Here is a 23,301-nt window from a genome sequence, read left to right as displayed (position 1 = left end):
GATTCTCCACCACCAGATTTCAGAAACTGCCTTGTTAAGTTGTTCATCTTCCCCAAAACAAATTAGAATCGAGAGACGCGCTCGTATACTAAAGAGTAATATGCATCGCGGGTACTCTTGTAGGTGCCACTTAGGTCCACAAACTCTTAAATCGTACTTCTGGCACTATAATGTTGTTTAAGTATGCCACTTAGGTACATAACTCATCAGAACAAGGTTTTGACCGACGCGGCGTGGACAGTGTGGCACAAACGCACAGAGGGCACGTGCAAGCAGCATGCACGAGCAGCCGCCGTGCAGCGAGCAGCATGCATGAGCAGCCACATAGGGCACGGGCGAGCATCATGCACACGGCGCAAGCTGCATGCATGAGCAGCCGCACAGGAACATGCACGAGCCGCCGCCGCGCAGGCGAGCCCGCGGCTGCGCACAGGCACGCGCGCAAGCCGCCGCCGTGCAGGCTAGCACCAGCCGTGGGCAAGCCGGCTCCCAAACCGTGCCTGTCACGGGCTGTCGGGGTGCCGCGCTCGCGGTGTCCCCGCCGCCGCCGCCGCCGCCGCTGCTGCCGAGTGCCGGCCGCTGGAGCTGGGCGCAGCCGCGCAAAGGTCGTGCTCGCGCAGCGTCACAGGGCCGAGGAGGCGAGCCGCCGTGCCTGCGAGGCTCGCCGAGGGGGAGGGTGCCGCTGTTGCCGGTTCCTTTCGCCGTTCTGCGCCGTCAGCTCCCGATGCGAATGTGTGTTACGAGCAGCCGGACAGGCACACGCACCATCCTACGCATGCTCCTCCGTAGCGAGTACACGTCGACTGCCACTCACCTCGCCCGGACGCTCCTCCACCACGCCATCTTCTGTGGCAGCGTCGGTGCCGTCCAGACCTTGCTAGCGTCCGGTGCGGACTCCGAAGCTCCCGTGAAGACGTCCAGGAGCAACAGGTCCAGGCCGGTTCACCTCGCCTCGCGCCTCGGCCAGCCGAAGATCCTACGGATGCTGGTTGACAGGGGCTGCGACATGAACGCGAGGGCAGAGTCCGACGACACCGCTGCCATCCTCTGTTCGCGCCACAAACGCGAGGACTACCTCAGAGTTCTCGTGTCCGCCGGTGCAGACGTCGCGTTGTTAAACTCGGCTGGCGACTCCCCGGCCTCCGTCGCTTCCTCTTGGGGATGGAAGACCCGTTTCGAACGGGCTGTTCTTGGTGTGATTCGGTCTAGGACCATCCCACGCTCGAGCGATCGGAACATGTTCTCCCCGCTGATGTTCGGCGTGCTCTGCGGCGACACGACCGCGATGGAAGTGCTACTCGCTCAGTCAGGCGTGGACGTGGACGAGCAGGATTTGGATGGGTGCTCGCCCTGCCAAGATGGGCAACGTGGAGGCCTTCCGGGCCCTCGTATTCGCTGGCGCCAACGTGAAGCTGAGCAACAAGCGCGGCGAGACGGCCATTGGGCTGGCGCAGCAGAGCAAGAAGAGGGACCTCTTCGAGCTGGTCATGCTCGAGTTCACACTGGAAAAGGGCATGCCTGGAGGATTCTATGCGCTTCACTGTGCCGTGCGGCACCTCGCCAACACGGGCTGTGACGTGAATATCCCCGACGGCTACGACTACACCCCGCTGATGCTCGCGGCCAGGGAAGGCCACGTGGGCGTGGGCGAGCTTCTCATCTCCTACGGCGCTCGCTGCGACCTCCGGACATCGCGCGGCGAGACGACGCTCTCCCTGGCGCGAGCAACGCTAGCCACGGCAGGGTTCAGACCGAGGACGTGATCATGGATGAGCTGGGCCGGCAGGTGGTCCTCCAAGGCGCGCACGTCAGGAAGCACACCAAGGGCGCACGCGGGAGGCCTCATGGCAAGTCGCTGCGCATGGTCGCTGCGACGGGCGTGCTCCGGTGGGGCGGGTCGAGCCGGCGCAACGTGATCTGCCGGGAGGCCGAGGTCGGTGGCAGCTCGGCGTTCCAGCGGCATAGGCAGCGGAAAGGAGACGCGTGTGAGCTGGGTCTGTTCCGTGTGGTGACTGCGACAGGGAGGGAGGTGCACTTCGTGTGCAAGGGCGGTGAGGAGGCCGCGGAGCTGTGGGTGGGGGGCATCAGGGCTGTGACCAGGGCGGCGTTTGGCAAGAAGGGCAAGGAGTGAGTGATGCATGGCTACTCTCTCCGTTAGACTCTGTAGGTTTGCAGCGAGGACGTGCTTGGTGTGCGCGAGCAAGCAGTTGCCGCGGTTGCGCGGGCGAGCACCGCCGCCGCCGAGCGCCGATGTGCAGGTTAGCCGCCGCCGCTGCCGCAGCAGCAACACGGGCCGAACACACACGCTAGCAAAGGTGGCTGCTCATGCATGCTGCTCGCTGCGCAGCGACTGCTCGTGCATGCTGCTCGCCCGTGCCCCTGTGCGCTTGCGCCACGCTGTCCACGCCACGTCGTCCAAAACCTTGTTCCGATAAATTATGAACCTAAGTGGCATACTTAAATAACGTTAGAATGCTAGAAGTCCGATTTAAGAGTTCGTGAACCTGACGCTCTCCACAAGTTTAAGGAGCGACGATGCATATTACTCTATAATAACGGCCCATTTACAGCAAGGAACGGCGAAGCCCAAGGTCGTCTTCTTTCTTGGAAGAGGGGGCGCTTACTCGAAGAGCCTTGCTCTTGTCTTGCCTTCGCTGGTTCGCTTCGCCTCCGGCCCCTCCCTCTCGCGAACCCGCACGAAGTACCTCCTGATGGCCACGGCGATGGACGTCGATAGAGCCGGCGGCGGGGAGAGGCGGCCGTCGGAGAAGGAGCTCTTCCGCGCCGCGGAGTCCGGCGACGCCGCCGCGTTCGCCTCCCTCGCCCCTGCCGACCTCTCCCTTCGCAACGAGGACGGCCGCTCCCTCCTCCACGTCGCCGCCGCTGCCGGCCATCCCCAGGCACGCAAAGGGGCCTTCTACTCTCTACTAGGGTGAAAACTGGGTTTAGGGTTTTTGACAGATTTCCGGTGTTTCCCTGGGTTTTAGGTGGTGCTCGAGCTTGCGCAGTGCGGTGGTGACTCCGCGGCGAGCGTGCTGAACGCGAAGGATGAGGAGGGGTGGGCGCCGATCCACTCCGCGGCGAGCTCCGGCAACTCTCAAATCGTCGACATCCTGCTTGAGCGAGGTACGAGACCAGCCCGATACGTGTGGGCGGCGAACTGTACTATTTCTGCTACGGATTTCTAAAGGGGTGTTTGGTTTTCAGTCGCCTCTAAAATTCATGTCACATCGAATGTTTAGATACTAATAAAGAGCATTAAATATAGATTAATTACAAAACCAATTACATAGATGGAGGCTAATTTGCGAGACGATTTTTTAAGCCGAATTAATATGTCATTAGCACATGTTTACTGTAGCACCACGGTGTCAAATCATGGACTAATTAGGCTTAAAAGATTCGTCTCGCAAATTAGGCGTAAGTTGTGTAATTAGTTTCATAATTAGTCTATATTTAATACTGTCTAAATATTCGATGTGACATGAATTTTAGGAGCGCATGTAGAAACCAAACAGGGCCTAAGATTAGTTGGCGCAAAATTGGTAGTACATGATGGGATTGATGTATTGTTGTTTTCCGATAACATTGTTTCTACGTTCAATTTCTGAAAAATGCAGTGAATAGCGCAAATTTTTTAGCATCATGTCTGTCTCATATGACAATGCAAAGCGCAGTATTACTTGCTATATGTTACTTATTTTGTTCTTTGGCTAATTTGACTGATTTATTGATGTAGTTTTGATTTATAATTTGATGCGGTAACATAGTGGTTAGTGGGCACGTGATTGCTGTAGGCTGTAACATTTCAAATCCATATTTGCTAACGGTACCTTGTTGCTCTTGGCTAAAATCGTCATGGATATTGCTCCTGGTTGCTAATGTCCTCCTATTGGTTCTTATTTGCAGAACTTCCATGTTTTGTGTTGCCCTAGTTTGTGCATACTAGATAAGTAAAGCTGACATCCATGGCAGCAGAGCATGGTATCTCCTGTTTTTTATTTTCAGAATGATATGGTTGATTTACTCATACAGCGGTTACAGATAGTTAGGTATTTATTGATAAGGGAGCATGGTGCTTAACACATTAATGGGCACATAGCTGCCATAGGCCTGTGACATTCAAATAGATTTTGGCAGTTTGGTGTTGGTCAATCATCTGACTATCTTGAGGCATGTGGTGCTTGTTTTACTTCTTTGGTATCCATGTATAGCGCCATATCAGTATATCGTGCTATTTTTCCCACATCCTTGTGTAGGCTCCTATTCTGAGCATGCTGATTCGTATATCCTACAGAAGTAAAATGACAAGCTGGCAAAAATTGCCCGAACAGGACTACTTTCTAAAGGATTGCTGTTTTTTTTCCTTGAATAAGCTTTCTGATGAATTCCTATTTTTCACTTGTCCACTTGGAATGGAATGTGCCAGTACCAGTCCATTCCAGGGTACTGGACGTCAACAATTCCATTTCATCACAAACTTATCTTTTTGAAAAAGAATTGTGAAGTATTTTAGCTTACACACAAGTAGTATCTGCTAGTTATAAATTATAAGCATTATGCCACTGTATTCTCTTTGCTTCTATTCAAGTGAGTTTGTGTTCCACCTTCCCTATTGGATTTATTTTTAGGAAAAAATCAGTAGTTTTGTCTATATAAATATTTTGTTTTTCCCCAACTAGTGCAATCATAAATTTGCAATACCAGGTGCTGATGTTAACCTGGTTACTGATGGTGGCCGAACTGCTCTTCATTATGCTGCGAGTAAAGGGAGGCTTAACATAGCTGAAAAACTAATAGCCCATGGTGCTAATGTCAACAAGAAAGACAAGGTTTGTATACTTTCAACAATTTAAAATAATGTGCAAATGGCCTTCTTTGGTGGTGAAACTCACATCCAAAAAAGAGTAAACATATATTGAGTTTCATGTAATGACTGAACATAGGTTCAATGCCCCAGCTCCTGGGCAGTCGATATCTATGAGTTTTTGCTTCTCTTCTAAGTAGATCTTTTTGGTGACATTGAAACTTTGCTAGTGTTGAATTTGAGATGGAAAATATGGGTCTGTAAATGCTGAAGCTTTTTTCTGTCCTGAGGTAATGCAACAGGCAAGGCCAAGATCCTTTAAAAAAGGGCAGACCCAGTGCCGGAGGCTCCCACATGAGTGGGGTCTGGGGAAGGGAAAAACCGAGGCAAGCCTTCCCCCCGCAAAATCTGCGGAGAGGCTGCTTCGAACCCGCGACCTGGTGACTCAATGAGACAGCTCTCACCACTGCACCAGGCCTGCCCTTCCCTTGAATTCTTAAAATCATCAATATAAAATATAATATTTCAAAACATCTTATATGTCTTGTGAGCATTTGATTTGTCATGATGATTCATTTGTTGGCCTATCCTTGGCCTCTATACCAGTTTGGACAAGAAATAATAACCGGGCAAATTTATGTGGTTAGATATAGTTGATTATGTGACTCAGAGATGTGCTAGATCCTCTACCCTGCGTGCCATAAAATATGTTGCTTGTTGTTATGCTATCGCATATGTCTCTACATTGTGCATCATCGAACACTTGCAGTCGGGAGCCAAACTGATTTGCTGAACATGTGAATCTCAACTGCTTTTCAGTTTGGCTGCACACCCTTGCATAGAGCTGCCAGCACAGGAAATGCGGAGCTGTGTGAATTCCTCATCGAGGAAGGCACTGAAGTTGATGCTGCTGACAAGACAGGACAAACACCTCTTATGCATGCTGTTATATGTGAGAACAAAGGGGTATGTTTTTCTGGCTTCATTGCATCAAATCAAATTTGTTGATATGCATGCAGAGATGGCAATTTTCATGTCTTGCTCGCGTGCATCTGTGAAGTAACTAGTAACATTACCTTTTCCGTGCAGTCTGCTTATTTAATGATTTGCTGTGTTCCAAAATGCATCTAGAATGCCCATCTATGTTGCTGTTGACACTTCATTATGATGATTATAGCCTTTTGAACATGTTTTTAACTGGATAGACCAATTAGTTTATTGGTGGGTCACTGCCTTCTGAGTTCTGAATATCAAGGAGTGTTTTTTTTTTTACTTGAAAATTTGATTGAGTGTAGACTTGACTGATTTCTAGGTTGCTCTATAAAGACTTTTGCCTAAATGCCTATACAGATTTTTACTAAATTTTCTTCCTACAATTGTATTCCAGGTTGCTCTTATGCTAATTAGACATGGCGCTGATGTTGATGTTGAGGACGAGGAAGGCTACACTGTCCTTGGCCGAGCATCGAACAGCTTCAGACCTGCACTTATCAATGCAGCCAAGGCAATGCTTGAAGGTTGATTTGGTGCTCTGCTCAAAGATAATTGAAAGTGTGATATGAGAAACTGTTCTGAGTCAAAGTGTTAAGCTTGTTCTGGTGTAAACAAAGGGGCTCTCTACAGAATCAGATTGACCCTGTAAGAATTTTGTCTTTTTATTGCCCTTTTTGGATTTCTTTAACTTGAGACTAACATTTCATCAGCTAAGTTTTGGCTCTCCCTCTCCCCCCCTTTTTTTTTTGTGTGTCTGTGTTCACATGTTGGCCTTTAGTTTCTCCCGGTGTGCTCGATGGTAGGGCAGTCCTTGAGTGGCAACTGGCAACAAATTTCCTTGCCTTGTTGGCTTTAAGCTAACCTTCAGATGTACTGGCTTGTTAAACAGCATCGTCATTTGTCCAAAAAATTCCTGAAGTTTTCTGGAGTGCTCGCTGCACGCTACTTAATTTGGCGTGGCCATTGTTCATGGTTGGCTCGGTACTCAGCTTAGGATCAAGCTGAAAAAGATTAGTGCTGACTGCAACTGAATCACCGGACGAGCACTATCCGTGCCGTGGTGACCGCAGACACAGCATTGCAAACAACAAAGCGTGCAGCGTGCTTTTGTTGATGCCACATTATTAGGCTTCATTGACGCGTGCCCGAACAGACCACCTACTTATGGGTCCACGGCCTCACTCCTCCAGTGTGTGTGTGTGGTCCATGACTCCATGATCACGGCGCAGCATCTGCGGTTCCTTCCGGTGACGGCGGGTTTACGTGTTTTGACGGAGTTGCACCGGTCATACCAGTATACCACTGCTTGTGCTAGGTTAGGCTTGCTTGGATCGGAAAACACTGTGGTTTGTGCGCTGCTAGTAAGCATCAGGCATACGCAGTGTTTATCCTTTATACTCCTATATGAGATGCAAATGACAGCTCAATCACAGCGGTGGTTCGAGCAGTTGAAGGAAAAATTTGGATGCAACGTTAATTTGGAAATTTCTTGTGTGGATACGCATGGATAAATCTGCTCTCTGTGCCAGTCGGCCGGATATGGATATGCTGGATATAGCTACTGGCAGTTTCTTCCATCCCTTTTTGTGCTTGCTTCAAGCAGCACGTTCTCTCCTTTTTGCTTGGTGGTGCGAAGTAATCGATGTGCAGTCGGCCAGCCGCGGCAGCGCCTCTGTGGGCGCGTTTGTTTCCTTGGCCCAGATGGCCGGCCAGCTGCAACTCGGGCTGTTTGTTTACCTGACCTAGCTCAGCAGCCAGCCCCGCACGCACGTTAAAGCAGCGAAGATGCTGCATCCGGGGAAACGAAATTTTTTTCCGTTCCTCCAGAGCCAGGCTCGCTGCGGCCTCGAGCGGGCGTTGGCATCACCTCCGGTAGCCTCTCTCTCTCTCCCCCGGTTGGAAAAGGTGACGCGAACGACGACCACCGCCGATGTGAGCTTGGAGGTACCGGCCGCCACCACGGGCGAGGCTCTCCCCGGCCGCCACGCAGGCCGCCGTGAGCGGGTGATTGAGGCGGCGCGCGGCGGAGCTCGAGGATGCGTCGGCGTCGTCGGTGGAGGCGGAGGTGCCGAAGGGACGGCGGCATGGGAGTGCTGCAGAGCACGCAGATCCGGGAGGCCGAGGTGGAGGAGATGCGCGCCGCGGTGCTGCTCCATGGCGCCTGCCGTGGATGCCACGGCACGCGGCGTGAGCAGGTGATGACCGCGGCTCGCACCAGCACCTTCTCCGGCCGCCTGCCCTCCGGCGCGCCCTTCCCGGTCCCGGTCGCCGCGAGCCTCGGCAGGTCCTCGTTGATGGCCGTGGCCACCTTGCCCCAGCCGCCGTGATGCGCGGTGGAGGAACGCTCACGCCCGTAAGGTGCTCGATGAAATGCCAACGAGGTCAGGAAGAAGAAGGTGGGAGTGGTAAGGCTACCAGATTGCCTGATGCATTGTAGCCGTAAACATCTGTACATGCAAACAAACATGATCTCGGTTCAGCCTGCCTTGTTTAATACATGGAAAACAAACACGAGCAGTTGCACCTAGTTAGCCTGTCCCATTCCAGCATGGCTCTGGCCAGCCATACGAGCCACACTCGTCCAAGCAAACAATCAGGGCCTGTAGATCCCCACCACACCACACCTGCTCGCAATCAAGACCACGTGATGTGTGCACGTGCTTTGCCCGCTGCCGCTTCGCTGGATGGCGCCTGGCATCGCGGCTCGCGGCACTTGGGCACATTCCTTCCTTCCACGAGAGACATGCCGGACCAGCCCTTCTTGTGATACTCTAGCTGTATCGTATAGTGCAACAGTACGAGAAAAAAGGGTTAAACAGCTGCTCAGATGAACGCGGATCGTGGCTGCTAGTGGTGCGCGGATTCGCGATTGCTAGAAAAAACGAAAGAGGCAGAACTCGGACAAGCCATGCTATGCTATGCTACTTTAGACTGACAAAACAGAGGTCTCGTTTGGTAGAGCTCTCGCTCCAGCAAAAACAATTTTAATTGTGGCTTTTATTAAAGAGCAGATTTAATTGGAAAGTTGAAATTATTTTTTGAACCGTTTGGTAAAATATCTTCTCCTGATGATAAGAAATGATAGAATCTCCAAAAATCCCTTTATTTTTTGTTTTTTATTTTTCTCTATTTTTCTTTTTTTTTTTTGCTACCTTATCCTCTCGCTTGTGGTTGCAACAGCCGCACGCGAGTGCCTTATCTGCTCGCTCGCATGGCCGCACACGAGTGCGCGAGCGTCTTCATCCTCTGGACGCACCCGCGCGCTCGGTGAGAAGGCGACTCAGCTGCTGGCGGCGCACCTCTGCTGCCTAGCGACGTGTGCACCTCTGCTGGCGGCGCTCCGGCACCCGCGCGCTCGAGCGTCACGTCGCCCTGCGCACCCCGCCTTGGCGAGACGGTGACCCCGCTGCCCCGACACCACTCCGCCTCGAGTCTACGTCCGTCCTAGAGCTGCGTGGATCGACGGCGATGGTCCAGCGCGGCGGCGATGCTCCGGCACCCATGTCCGACGAGGGGTATTTTCGCTTGGGCCCACAAAGACGGAGGATGGAGCCGGGTGAAGCTCGTTTTTTTTAGCTCCTCTCGTCTGCAGCTCCAGTCAGCGGGAAACGCGGAGCTTCACACACGGAGCACCGCTGCCTTCACCCGTTTGGCTGGCGGAGCCAAAAAAAAAAACAGCTCTGGGAGCCAAGCGAGAAGATGTACCAAACGGCTCAGAATCTCTTCCCAACAGTCCCCCAGACCCTTAAAAAAATACAATTCTAGCACAGTATTACGTTTTAGTACCTTAATTTTAATCAATTATAAATAAAAAATATTCATATTTATAATACCAAATAAATATCGTCAGATTAATTATGAAATATATTTCATAATAAATTAATTTAGAGACGTAACTGTAAATATTATTCATTAAAAACTTAGTCAAACGTAAATCACTTTTCGTAGCATGCAACCTATAGTTGCATTCTTTTCGGAACGAGTTAGTATTTAATTAGCTATTCGACGTGGACAAAAAAAATGTAGGAAAGAGAGTAGTCACTAACGATGAATAAATAATTGATTTATTTCACGTAATCCAAGAATCTAAGAGAGATACACGTGAGTCTAATAATAAATAGAAAATTAAGAATATATAAAATAATCTTTATTTTTGTCTCTTATCCTCGCTTAAGGTACCTACGTAGCTAGCAAAGTTGCGATGACCTAAAATCGCGCAAAGAAAGCAGCATCGATTCGGTTTTTTTTAGCTTGTGCTGAACGCCTCGGATAGCCACGCAACACCAAAAGCCTGTTCGTTTGGCTGTGGCTTGTCATAAATGATCGTAAATTTTAGCCGAAACAGTATTTTTCTCTCACACAAATCAACCAGCAGTACTTCTTCACGAACCAGGAACGATACAACCCAGCGGTCCATGCGCGAAACCTGGCTGCTCCTGCGGATGAGTGCAACCGGGCAAGGACCGCCCATGCGGTCCAGGTTTGCTAACGCATAGGCATAGGAACCGCGACGTGACGCTGGAATGCTGAATGATCCTTTTCTCCTCAACGGGTCAACGGCAATACACGCAGATGCCAGATGCATCGACTCCCCCCGGTCCTTGCCAGGAATGCCAGCAGAACGTCCATTAACCATCGAGACACATAGTCACAGACACCCACGCAGACAGCCTACCGAGCGCTCTGCTCATTGAGAGATTCAGGCTAATGAAGGAGTCTCTTTTTTAGATAAATAAAAGAAAAGAATTTCATTTCAGTCTCTGTAGGAGTTTTGTATTCAGTCATCCACTGTTACACAGTCTCAGCCACCAGCTGACGGGCCGACAAAAGCGTGGGGAGGCTGATAACCAAGATCGTCTCCAGAAAAAATGGCATGGTTTATAACTGTCTTCAACTATCATAGTACTCAATTTTTTAATATTCAAGTTTTTCAATCGCATATTGATGTCTTCTCTACATACTCCTACTTATAATAGTTTAGTTAAAGTAAAAATATGGTGACTTTTCAACCAACCGGAAATCCGGAATCCGTGTAAAGCGACGTCGTTTCCGAGCTTTTTCACTTTTAGCGCTAGAGGCAGCGACCAGAATCCACAATCCAGTGTTGAACGGATCAGAAAAGGTTACCAAAAAGGAAAAGAGGTTCCCTTCTTTTAATCTCCAAATCACCAAGATGAAAAGGCTAACGTAACTTAATTCAGCTACTAGACTACTAGAGTTCTTCACACTTGAAAAATCAATCTCAGCTCAATCAATCGCTTTCAGCAGATCCACACCACTAATTAATCAACCCAACACAACACTCCGGCACCAGCTGCTGTTCCTCTTCAGAGATCAAGCACACTACGGAAAAGAGAGAAAGAGACAGAGGAGGAACGAACAAAAAGGAGTCCCAATTCGAACCAAACGAAGGGGCCGCGGGTAGATTCTTCCCAGCTAGAGTGCTAGACCATCCTGAGGAGCGCGGCGAGCACGGCGACGGCGGCGTAGATGACGGGCGCGTGGGACCTGGCGAAGGCGGCGATGGCGGAGGAACGGTCGCTGGCGGACGGCGGCGGGGACGGCGGCGGCAGCTTCTCGGCCTTGATGGCGAGGCGCATCCCGCCGAAGCAGTAGCCGTAGCTGCAGATGAAGTAGTAGGTCTTGGTCTCGTTCAGCTGGAACGCGAAGCTGCGGCCCTTGCTGTAGTTGTAGATGGCGTTGGTGGCGTCGCACTTGTTGTACCCGACCTCGTCCACCTGCACCACGTCCGCCTGCCCCGCCGTGTAGTAGAACACTGCATGCCGAGGCGCCGCGGGGTCAGAAGCTCAGATCTGAGAAGAAGAGGCACGGAGAAAGAGAAGGGGTGGCCGAGGAAGGAGGAAGGCCAATGCGTGGGCGTGGGGGCCGGGCTTACCCAGCCAGTCGTCCTTGTAGAAGGGGCTGTGCTGCTTCAGCCAGTCGGTGTAGTTGACGTTGGGCTTCCAGTTGATGCTGATCTTGTTCGCCGCCGTCCTCGCCGGCAGCGCCGCGCACGCCGCCAGCACCAGCAGCGCCGCCGCCGCCGCCGCCGTCGCCACGCTCGTCCGCCCCATCACCCCTTCCCCTCTGCTGCTGCCTCCTCCTCCTCTAAGAAGAATGGATCAGCAATGGGCGGACCGCCGGAGCAGTCGACCGAACCAAGCGAAGCGACCAGAGCAGCGCGGTGGTGGCGTTCGCGTGGGTTCCTTCTTGCCTCTTTGTTTGAACTCGCTGCTAGTGAGCTGAGCGGGGGAGTGTGCGTGAACGCGTGATGCGAGGGGATGCGACTTGCGAGTGAGCTGGGGCCAATAGCGGTGGGGCGCCGGGTGCGGCCCAATTAAAGGCGCGGGCCACATGGGGGCGCCCAGGCTGTGTACCGCGCCAGGTTTCATCGCGGCCGTCCACTTGCGGATCGTAGGCACCGGCCCGCGGGGGCCATGTGGTGGCCTGGTAGGCCGGGGCGGCCGGGCCCTATCCCGATGGATGAGTGGGTCCCGCCGAGGTACGTGCGCGGTGTGCCGGTGGCCGGTGCATTGGTGCAGTGGTCAGGGAGGCGTTTGTCAGCGTGGGATCTGGCGTGGAGCTTCGCCGTACTCTAGAAATTAATCTTGTCATATTTTTGTGTTTTTTCTATAAAATTAGCCAAACTTAAAAAATGACTTAGCAGAACTCTAGAAATTAATTTATTTAGGGAGTATACGAGTTTAGTTCTTCATAAAGACTTGATAAGTAGTTATTTTTTATCTTTCGTTTTTAAAATGAAATATGCTATGAACTAGCTTTTTGTTCTATGCGAGAGCTGTTCTAAGCAGACAACTACTCGACTATTGCTATCTTGGAACTCTAGTGGTTTTCTATGTTATTACGTCCTTTTGTCCAGAGATGGTAGGCTTATTTGATCATAATAAAAGTCAAATAAAATATATTTTAATCCATAATTTTCTTATAGTGTGTAGTCAATTGCTAAAGAAACAATATCCAGCCTGCTCGGTTGACTGGTTCATATCGTTGCTGGTTCGTGAAGAAGTACTGCTGGCTGGTTTGTGTGAGAGAAAAATACTGTTTTGGCTGGAAATTTACGATCGTTTACGACAAGCCACAGCCAAACGAACAGGCTGATCATCTAAGAGTCACTTTAAACACATATTTATTGTTATAAGTTTTTTGCCCTATATTTGCACCTGATTTGACTAATTGTTGGACAAACTTTGAAAATTTTGATTTTTCACTCTAGTCTAATACTCTAATACGCTTATCATTTCTGGACAGTGGGGTATTACTTGTAGATAAACAATGTTTCGGTCCGTTCTATCGAATAAATGAAATCTTAAATTTGTCTCAAGTCAAACTTTCTTAAGTTTTATAAAATTTGTAGGAACGAGCATAAATATTTGTATCATCAAACGAGCATAATATAAAAAATATATTTTATGGTGTATCTAATGATACTATTTTGATGTTATAATTTTTTTTTGACAGAGGTAAACCCTGCTTTTATAAAGCAACATAACGTTCAAAAAATACAAAAGCAAAAACAAAAAAAAAACTAGGGAAACCAATTTACACTTAAGTTCCAAACAATTAAACCGATGACGGGACATACTAGCTGTAACACCCTCGGTGTTACCCCTGTTAATCATCTACTAAAACATGTCATAAGTATCATACTTGTGTGTTAATGCATGTGATAAAGTGTGTAGATCAATTTCTGTAACTCAAAACGATCAATAAAAACGCTAAACGAAACTTGACTCGATAGTTCATGCATAACAAGTATTGTTTGAAACCATTTTTTATTAAGCAAAAATGCTATAGAACATGTGTGTGATACTTAAATAGAGTTTGAAGTACAAACTTTGTAGATGACAACAAAATATTTACATTTGAAAAATAATATTGCTTTGTAATATTTTCAATAGCCTAGAAATCGTAAATTGAAATCAAGTTCAGTTCAAAACTTAGAAAATTTTCAAGTCTGTCAGTAGCTAGACGCTGCTATGTTTAGCAATTTAATTGGAGAGGTTGAGTTAAGAAGTGGTGTAGTGCTATGATTCGATTTAGTAGTTCCATATGCCATCTTGAGTGTAATGAAGCCGGTTTAGGTTTGGGAGCAACGATTTAGTCGTCATCTGCGTTTTAAAATCCGTGCGCGTACTTGTCTCGGGTGGGTTGGCGCCGGGTGCGTGGTCACCGTGCGGCGCGGCCTCCCCACGCCGCGCACATGGTCGCGTCTCGCACGGTCACCCTACACCGCCACGCTGGGTCGATAAGGCAGCCTGGGCTTGGCAGAGGCCGGCCTTCAGCGAGCCGTTGGCCTCGCACCCTGCTGTCCTGCCTCGCGCTGCCGCCATTGGTGCCACCGCGGTCGCGTTGCCGCTGCCATCGCGTCCGCCCACTACTGCCGGTGTCGTCGTGTCACTCCCATAGTCATGTCTGCTCGCTGCATCATGCTGCCCCCTCCCTGGCCCAGTTGGGTGCCGTCCGTCCGTGGCCGTGCACGCCGTCGTCACGCTATTAATGGCATTTGTAACACCCCAGGTGTTTGCCACCAGTTAAGCAATGGATTTGAGCTCAAACATGGCATATTAAGTGATGATGAAAATGTCAAGGTCAAACCTATGGAAATGAGCCCCGACCTAAACTTGGATATTGCACCATTGCTTTACATATAGGCCCTTTTCAAGATATATGCTTGGCTGGTGTTATTGGAATATCTTCATGTGTCTCACATCAATACCCATCTATATTGATCCATGGAAAAGTTTCGTGAAGTTTGGAATCAAGAAGTCACATGAAATGACGAGTTATGTCCTTGCTTGAATTATTTTATAAAGTGAATGGAATTCTCGATCGTCAACCAAATCTTGCAACCTTGCCAAAATGACTCTAGATGAACTCTACAACAAAAGTCATGAAAGGTTCATGTTGGGCAAATGCCAAGAAAATGCTCCAATGGATCAAAAAGGATAATTTAAGCTTCATCGTGATCCTACTTTGGTCAAAGTAGAACAGTAGGTTCTATACCAGTTTTGAGGTTGGACCTTAAATGAAAGTTGTAGTCCATATCATGTAGAACAAACTTTGTTTTTGGACGAAGAGCTAGATCATCTTGGAAGTAAGTCAAATCGAGGTCACAAGATCGAATTTGCTGCTGATTTCAGGACTTACAAATATTCTAAGTCTAGAAATTCATCGACGTCGGCATTGACGTCTCGCGTTCTCCAAATTTCGTTAAGTAACTTGACTTGAACCCAAAATGGAAGTTGGAGCTAAGTTCATGGAGAAGGGCATGTAAAAAGATGGCACTCGTTTGACCTTGTTATGACACTCAATTTTTGGAGTTTGTTAATCGCTATCAACGCATTGACACTATCAACTTGAGGCTTGATTAGCTACTAATCCGAGAGTTTAATGTCTAGGCACCCTTAATAAAAGTTGGAGAGCAGCTTGTGCACAACAACTTTGCTACAGGCGCCCAGGTCCGAATCCAAGCCGAATATGCCGTTTTGAACTGCAAAGTCGGGAACTCTCTCGCGCACCAGGTGTTCGACGGTGGGCCCCAAATGAGACACGCGGTCGCCATGCTCCTCGCCTCTGCTCCACGTGTCGAGGGCGCCCTACCGAAGCCACCTGCCCCTGCCTGCGTTAATGGGGAGCACCGGAGCGCCCTCACTCGCCTCTCTGCTCGCCCTGCTCTCCTTCTCCCTCGCCCTCTATGCCGCACGCGCGCGCCAGAGCGCGTCCGCCATGGACAAGCCGAGCGGAGCTCCTCACCGCTGCTACTGCCTCCACTCCATCCCTCCTCCGTCTGAACCAAGCGTAGCATCACCTTCTCCTCCTTCCGCCGCGCCTCTGGACCTCCTTGACCGGCGCCTTTGGGCGCTGTTGCTCCCCGCCGTTGGAGCAGCTGCCGTCGCCGCCGCGGCTACTGTGGTCGCGCCACCACAGGTCGCGTCGGGCCAAGCTAGGCAGCCCAGCGTGTGCGCATGGGACCCCTGGTCCTCCCCGCCACTCCACCGCCGCCATCGACGCCCACAGCCGGCCGGAGCCGCGAGTCGGCCGCTCCTCTGCTCCACCGTCGGGAGGAAGAAGAAGAAGGATCACGCGCATGAATAGGATCTTTTCCAAGGGGTTAAGTGAATAGACAGTGACTCGGATGAATAGTGCCGGAAAGGATCCATTTGTTCGTATTTAATATATGTTTTCTTCAGGGTCCTCGATGCAAGATTTAGATTCCTTTTCTTTCTGATTTTTGCAGATTTGAATGCTCCACTTTGAAAATTCATAGTAATTCGTACAAAAATCGTAAAATAGAAAATGAGGACTTTTTGGAATCCTTGTGAAATTATCTATGCACTAGATCTATAATAGGGCATGTTTTAGTTTAAATATTTTGCTGTAAAAATAGATCTATGCAGCTTGGTTCCTGTTACTTGCCATGTCTTGTGTTTTTCATAACTGCAGTTTTTATGCTCAAATAAATGTGAATTTTTTGTGGAGTGCTGCTAAGGTGATTGTTGTTGTCTAGTAAAAATTTCAGGAGTTTAGGATTTATAGTTTAAGAGTTATAAAAATAACAAATGCCCTGTATTGCTTTGCTTCTACTCTGAACAGTTCTGCATGTTTGAATTAATTGGCTCAGTTAAGTTATGAATCATGACTCGGTGAAAATACATGAGTTGTGGTACTTTTCTTAAGCTTTCCAAAAAGTTAAATATCATGATTTTTGGCTAAGTAGATCTTGAGTTATACTTGCTTAAATCTCTGTGTCTGTTTCTGCCCAAAACCAGAGAGGGTTTCCTTGTTCTTATTGTGGGGCCTTCTTAGTAGTAGAATTAGCTTTAGGTGTTTACAACAAAGTTGCTTATAATTTGCTAAGATTTCTAAAAAGTCTAGAACCACATTTATTGGACATGTATAACTCCATTTATAGCTGTTTAAAGTGGCATGTCAGTTTCTGTTTATGTTTTGGACAGAGATGCAATTATTGCATTAGTTGATCCTTCTAACTGTAAAATCATCTTAATATGAGAATAACAAAGTTGTAGATAATTCATGTATCTAGCTTCTATTAAAATTTGGTGGTATTTGTCCTTATGGTTTGTGAGTTATGCCTATTTAAAGTTGGGTTTCAGAAATAGCTGCTTTCTGTCAATTGTGGACCAGTTTCTGTAAATGGGTATAATTGACTTAGTTAACTTGAGAATCATGCTAAGAGGATTAAAGATGAATTATAGAAAATGTCATAAGCTTTCCAGATTGTCTTGTTGCATGTCTTTTGGATTAGTACAACTCCTGTTATGAGTAAAATTAGTTGCTGCTGTTGCAGCCTTGACTCTGTGATTGCTGTGAATAACTTGTTTGCTTGATATGAGTTGATGTGAGTAGCTTGCTCTCTATAGTTAGTTGTGTGAGGTTGGTTAAATAGCTATTGGTGTCTATGTCTTGCATAATCTTTTGTTTGTCTTGAATGTTTATGTGATGCATCTTGTGTTACAATTCATCACATTCATACACATGCATCTTGCATCTTATTTAGGTACGCTAGATGAACCACGCGAAGGATGTGATGTGGTGCCGAACTCGAAGGTTTGGTTTGGTAGATCTATCCCGAAGATGGAAGGACTAAGCGAGTGCTAGGACTTGAGACGTCACCAGGATGGTGCAAGCTAACTGAACTGACTTGTGTCGGTTCCCAGGCAAGCCCCGGAGCATTATAAGTCTCCTAATTTATAAAAGAAATTCTTTCTATATATATGAGTTTATATATTATTGCATTAAGTTGTAGGAGTTGATTGAAACCGTTGATGCATTTATTACTATCCTTGCCTACCTTATTACCTTTTACCCTGTTAGGTCAGGATCGAATAACTGCTTAGCCTTGCTTAGACCGGTAGCGATCGGTGATATCCGATCACCTACATTATAGGTGGTTACTGGAAGAATTTAGCTATGGAAAGAATGATATCATGGAATTAACCATGTGTGATGGATAATTGGAGACCGGACAGAAAAAGTTGGAGGTAACCAGATAGGGTTCTGGGGTGCTATTAGTTTCCGTCTGTGTCGATTAAGGACCGACCGTTGCTCGTCCCTCTTGTCATGTTGAACGCATGCCTTACGTTTACCTGGTCGAAGAAAGTATCATTCGACCGCGAAGCTGGGAGATTATTCGGGCCGAGTAGATTGCCCGCAGCACACTGTGCCGGAGCAGGTGTGGTAGGACACGGGGGCGAGATGATAAGACCAAAGTGCAGTCGGTCGGCCCCCAGGTACATGTGGTTCCTGGCAAACTCGAGATACCTGGATAGTTGACTCAGTGATCAATACCTCACTTTAGCGGGCGAGTGAGGTTTGTGTAAGGAATAAATCACCAGCTGGTAAGAAATCGATTCGAATCGCCATCACTCCTGGATAGTGAGCACTTGACTCGAGTTACGGCATCGTAGTAATTATTATGGAACAATGATGGTTATCTGGATGATATGGGATATGCTAAATCTAAGTTGGTAACTGGATGTTATTGGTTAATCAAGTGATTGCTATAGTACAGGTGCTTACCTAGATGGATAGGTCATAATAAAGATGATGCAAAGTACTTAAAATGGTTTCTTCATGATAGCTTATGCTTTTCGTAAACAAGTCAGCTAGCCCACTAAAGAAAGCCGTGCATAATCCTTGGTGTCGCTTTATTTTAGTTTAAGACGGGTAAGTCTGGCTGAGTACATTCGAGTACTCAGGGTTTATCCCACCTTGTTGCAGGTGAAGTTCTCGACCTGTTGCTGATGGTGGCTAACCGCCGGTGGGCTCGGTGATTCTATACTTACTTCTCATCTATATGCTTTTGTCGGATGATGTCACTATGCTAGCAATATATTTAGAACTTATATTAATGTAATCATTTGAAAGCTATGTTGTTTTCACTAAGCGGTTTTGAAACCCAAACGTGCACTATTATTTGTTAACCCCTTTGTAATATTATTTCTGCTGCAACCCGATGTATGTGATGTGTATTTGCTTAATCACGCGATCTTGGTTGTGATGTTGATTTACCGAGGTCTTTTAGGACACTCGGCGGACTACCGGGTTTATATGAGTGAAAGTATGGGTGTGTCAACATGTTAGCAGGGACAACCGTACTTGATCTTGTATAAATTGGGCGGTTCTGTCACAGCGTTGCAGCGTGCGGGCCATGGCCAGTCGTGGACGCTCGCGCTCGTCCCCTCGTGCTTGGACGTAGGTCCCTTGGCTACAACCGCTCGTGTCCCCCCAAGGCAAGGACAAACTGAGCTCGCCTGTCGCGCCCTATTTCTCTCTTTCTCCCTCTGCTTTCCGTCGTCGTCGAGTCGTGGTCACGTTGAGCTAGAGAGCAAGCACCTCTCATCAATTCCTCGTGCCCGCGTCTCCGCATTTACGTCCTCTTGCCGACTGCCCCACTACGCCTTGACTACGGCTAGGCCAAGCTCCAATTCTAGAGCTTTGCTCCCGCCGTCGCGCCATTAAGGCCTAGCCTGCCTCATCGTGGCCAGCTCCAACCTCGCCATCTCGCGTCGATTTGACCGCACCACTAGCCCCGCCTAGAACCCTTCTTCGTCGTGCGCACGCTAGTCGCAGCTCTAGTGCTGCCTCCTCGTCGCTGACGCGGCCGTGCCTTTGCGGTTCGCCGTTCACCTCGCAGCGCGCACGTGGCTAGCCTCGCTCGGGTCATCTCCGGTAGAGTCGGCACCTCTATTAGGTCACTGGTGAGTCATCGTTGCTCATCTGCTACCCCTACTGCCTTGTTGTTGCTGTGGCTCACCAGAACGTCATCGCCTTTGTCATAGGATGCCCGTCGTCGTGGATAGGTCCTTCTATGGTGTCCCGGCTCGTGCAACCGTCGTCCATCGCCTTGCGTTGACCCCCTTGGTGAGATTCAGCCTCTTAGCTAGGTTAGCATGGGTCCCGGGTGGCCGGTGCTGTCGCCAGTGCCACCGCTCGCTGCGCTGGAGCGCGCGGGGGTGGCCAAGGACCATGCTGTTGTAAAGAGGAGAGGGTACAATGGTCTTTTTGCATAGGTGCTGTCTTTAGGAATAGTAACGTGGACTGTGGGTTGTTATGTTCATAGTCCAGGGGCGTTTTTGCTTATATGTCAACGCGCGTGGGATTTTCCCTCCATGGGTCGTCTCCGCGTGGTCCGCCACACGCTCGCGTGTGCACGCTGCATCGCGTGGGCCGCATGTGTGGGCCGCGCGGGAGAATTCGATTTTCTTTTTCATAAGGAATTAGAAATAGTTTTCTAATATAATTTTTGAGGTGGTCTTTGATAAATCATATAAAATCATGTAGGTCTCCAAAAATTATGACACAAATTTTGTTAAGTTTCTAAAATTGTGCTCTATCTATTAGTGTATTTAGTTCGTATATGTACATGTTGATACCAGGAGCTATTAAATCATTTGAGAGTGCTTAATATTATTAGGTTAAAAATTATATGAATTTTTGTGGTAAATTGGTGATAGCTTTAATCCTGAAATTTTTATGGTAGTTTTTCTGGTATTATTATGTGCTCGTTTAGGTGCGGATGACGGCGAATCGACGGAGGAACAGGAGATCGCCCTTTCGGCCGTCGCTCACTACTGTGTCGCTCTGGAAGGGACGAGAAGGAGCTCGCGTTTTTTTAGATGAAGGTAGGATATTAATTCACTTTAGAAGTGTTTACATCAACAAGTACAGGAGGGGACTCAAGCCATATATAACTTCCAGAACTAAGAGTACATGCAGATTTTGCAAGCATATGAGCCTCCCTATTAAAATTCCTACCTTCATGTGCAAACCGCACAAAACTAAAAGACTTTGATCTTTGATGGATATCTTGGAGAATCATCATATAAGAACATGGAGGCATCTCCCGGATTTTTTTTGACACGAGAAGGAGCTCGCGTGTGCTGGTTTCGCGCTACAAACCAATAACATTAACATTTTGGACCTAGCGGGCCACTTGGCCACCTCGTTCTTTCATCCCGCATCCATCTGGCCTTTGGGCTTCATGGGCTCACTACCAAACCTAAAACCTAACGGCCTCCGAGGTACATTGTACTCAAGTCAAGAGCACGGCCGGTCCTCGGCGGACATATAAATGCTGCGCGATCCGTCCTTGTGATTCCATCCCGTACCAAGCACCAACACCACCAGCGCTGGGTCAGAATCCTCTCGTCTCCCATCAACCACTAAACAGTTGTCAGCCACAGTAGTAGTAGGCCAAGAAAAAGCTGCAGGCAAAAAGTACGGTCTCCATCCCACAGTGCCATCCAGCCAAATCGAGTTTTTGCAGACGCGAAAGCAGCAGGATCGAGTTTTTGCAGACGCGAAAGCAGCAGGGGCCGCTCCGCTACTTCTACTTGTCTCTGTTTTTCTTTTTTTTGGGTGGGGGAAGAAGTGAAACGCCTCGCATACGCTAAAGCGGCGCCATGCCATCACGCCAAAGATTTTCTGTTCGTCCGGACCATCCGTCGTTGTGGCAAGACGCGATGGTCCATTCCGGCCGCCGAATGCGCTCGTGCTTATCTTAAGGCGCAAGGTTTCTTTCTTTCTCGCATGGAGCGGTCGCTGCCGGCCGGATTAGATACCTGCCGGCGCAAGGTTTCCAATTTCCAAGCATAATCACGACCAGAGAGCTAGCACTAAATACTAATTTCGTTGGTCATTGTGAGCTAGCGTTAGAGTAGTATATATGAGTTTGAATTGAATTCTTCAAAATTCTACAATCCCGAAAGAAGTGTGTTTCAGCGTTTGTTTGGGTTCGGACCAATCGGCATCCGTAGCCTGAAGTAATAAAAAATTATACAGTAATTTGAGCTGGACGGAGTCACGATACGAGTAATTAATCTATTCTTCTCTCTCTGTCCTCAAATATTGTTGTCTGGTTTATTTTCACTATAAATAAGCCGAGAATCGTCATTTTCGCTTGAGCTACTTTCCAACTTATAAATCAGTGTTTTCCTCGTACAGTATTAGCATCGGCCTGCGTACGACCAAAACTGCAAAATTATTTGGGCCCAGTTTAGTTGTCGAAAATTTTGGCAAAACGACATTATAGCATTTTCGTTGTTATTTGGCAATGAGTGTCTAATCATAGTCTAACTAGGTTTAAAAGATTCGTCTCGTGAATTTCGTCTAAACTGTGTAATTAATTTTATTTTTTATTTATATTTAATACTTCATATATGTGTCAAAAATTTGATGTGACAAAGAATCTTGAAAAATTTGACGTTTTGGAGAAGAACTGCCCTTGGTGTGATCGGGCGAGTCAGGGCGACGCAGCTTTGGCCAGGCCTGCCTCTGCCTTTGCCTTGGCCTGCGCCTGTCACTGGCAGCAGGCGGCGGCACAGCCGCACGGCACAGGACCTGACTGTCCGAGACTGCGAGCCTGTCAGCCCTGCCCTGAGTCGATCAGTTCTTTGACCCAAACGCGGAACCGGTCCTGGCGAGCGAGCGGCCCTGAGTCGATTAGTTCCGCTAAACGATCGTGGATTATAACTAGAAATACACTGGCGCGTGGTGTGAGAGAAAAATTATAATTTTATAAGCCGAAACCAACCGGCTGCGATCGCCATCGGTCCACCGTGCGGTAGCAGCAGTCTGTCAGGTTCTGGGGCCCGTGCGCCCCGGCCGGGATGGCCGGACAGAGGGACAGCGGCAGAGGGGGAATTAACACGTAACCTAAATTTGCCAGTTCTAATCAGGCAGGTCCCCCCCCCCCCCCCCCCCCCCCCCCCCCCCCCCACACACACACACACACCCCAGCGAGGCTACGTGAAGTCTACTTTTGCTCAGATCTCGGGCGTCAGCAGTTAGATGAGAATTACGAATAGATAGATGCACTTTCCTCGTAGTTTACTACACATACAAATCATTCTGGTGATCTGGTCTCCCTAGTTTGTTTGTGTCGATGCAGCTATGAATTGTGTCCTCTGAACAGGTAGGAGTAGGATCGAGACTGCATTGGTTGGTTCATTAATTCCTACAAGAGGCTATTCACAGCAGCAAGCAGACTTACAACGTACGGGCGTGGAGAATCCTTCCCCCAATCAGGAGACGCGTGCGTCCGCTCGTAGTACGCGTCATGGAAAGGCAAAGGATAAAGCTACGCAACCAAATGCTCATCACCAGAGAGGCTTTGCCCCTTCACCTTTCCTCTCTTTCGCTCCCCATCGGACTATCTCAGAGGATGGATTCATCAGAGGCAGCATCCACATGAACCCTAGATCTGCCTGCGCCTTTTGACCCAACCAACCAACATCAATGACCACCTCATAAAAGAGAGGAGAGGAGCTATGTAGAAAAAGGCGGCGACGCAAAGCTAGCTACACGCGTCTCCGGATGGCGGGGCCTGTAGTGGTAAGAGTCCCTCTCCAATTCTCCATGGCGCAGGCGCGGGCCGACCGCCAGTGACAGCGGGTGCTGTTCCTCACGTCGTGGCCGGGCAGTCGGACAGAAATTATTAGACGCCGGCCGCCGCGGGC

General features: G+C 48.7%; 2 protein-coding genes and 1 pseudogene across 2 annotated transcripts; 2 read left to right on the top strand and 1 right to left on the bottom strand.

The window, feature by feature from the left end:
- The first annotated feature begins 388 nt into the window (after positions 1-388).
- Positions 389-2,131, top strand: LOC136536113 (uncharacterized; annotated as a pseudogene).
- A 436-nt stretch (positions 2,132-2,567) lies between these two features.
- Positions 2,568-6,534, top strand: LOC136517497 (uncharacterized). The gene is made up of 5 exons (XM_066511071.1): positions 2,568-2,900; positions 2,988-3,126; positions 4,708-4,832; positions 5,627-5,773; positions 6,195-6,534. Exons 1-5 carry the CDS (start codon positions 2,712-2,714, stop codon positions 6,327-6,329), a joined length of 735 nt encoding a protein of 244 aa, XP_066367168.1. The 5' UTR covers positions 2,568-2,711; the 3' UTR covers positions 6,330-6,534.
- Positions 6,535-10,911: 4,377 nt separating this feature from the next.
- LOC136517512 (early nodulin-like protein 16) lies at positions 10,912-12,101 on the bottom strand. The gene is made up of 2 exons (XM_066511096.1): positions 11,697-12,101; positions 10,912-11,576 (listed from the first exon to the last, which is right to left on the bottom strand). Exons 1-2 carry the CDS (start codon positions 11,872-11,874, stop codon positions 11,245-11,247), a joined length of 510 nt encoding a protein of 169 aa, XP_066367193.1. The 5' UTR covers positions 11,875-12,101; the 3' UTR covers positions 10,912-11,244.
- Between the last annotated feature and the right edge of the window lie 11,200 nt (positions 12,102-23,301).

Source organism: Miscanthus floridulus, chromosome 2 (assembly GCF_019320115.1).
Source record: "Miscanthus floridulus cultivar M001 chromosome 2, ASM1932011v1, whole genome shotgun sequence".
NCBI classification, from domain to species: domain Eukaryota; kingdom Viridiplantae; phylum Streptophyta; class Magnoliopsida; order Poales; family Poaceae; genus Miscanthus; species Miscanthus floridulus.
The sequence above is the reverse complement of the archived record's forward strand: the minus strand, read 5'-3'. Positions and strand labels throughout refer to the sequence as shown.